Consider the following 464-nt stretch of genomic DNA (forward strand, 5'->3'; position numbering starts at 1 on the left):
GGGGGAGGCCGCGGGGGAGCTTACCCTGGGCCCTCCCTGAGCACCCCTGTCCCAGGCAGGGCAGGCAGCGCTGCCGCCACCTCGGCACCCAGCCGAGCGCTAGGGCCTGCGTCCCGGCCTGAGACCCCCCCAGGACTGAGCAGAGGGAAGCGCCAACCTTGCACCGGGGCAGGACAAGCCCAACTCACTGCCTCTCCTCACCCACCCCCATCTTGAGGCTTATTTCGAAATTTCACTTTTCCTGTTTCTGACCTTTTTTTGGCCGCCCACCTCGAGGTAACCCCTCTAGGCCAAGAGTGACAGGAGCAGCAATTGGAGGGCCCCAGCCCGGCCTTAGTTTGGAGCAGGACTACCCCTGTGCTAGGTCAGGTCTGCTGCAGACGAGCCCAGTACCCATCCCTGTCCCCGAGGATGTCCTCCTGCACACCCGAGGATGTCCTCCTGCACACAGGGGGACCTCGGGC

The 464-nt window shown here is 64.9% G+C and overlaps 1 protein-coding gene across 1 annotated transcript in view; it reads right to left on the reverse strand.

The window, feature by feature from the left end:
- Positions 1-211, reverse strand: part of GINS1 (GINS complex subunit 1) — a 4,528-nt gene extending 4,317 nt beyond the window's left edge. The window contains exon 1 of the mRNA XM_009274830.2: positions 189-211. Coding sequence (XP_009273105.1) covers positions 189-211 — 23 coding nt within the window. The remainder of the gene's footprint in view (positions 1-188) is intronic.
- Between the last annotated feature and the right edge of the window lie 253 nt (positions 212-464).

The sequence above is a fragment of the Aptenodytes forsteri genome, unplaced genomic scaffold, assembly GCF_000699145.1.
Source record: "Aptenodytes forsteri isolate BGI_AS27 unplaced genomic scaffold, ASM69914v1 Scaffold272, whole genome shotgun sequence".
NCBI lineage: Eukaryota > Metazoa > Chordata > Aves > Sphenisciformes > Spheniscidae > Aptenodytes > Aptenodytes forsteri.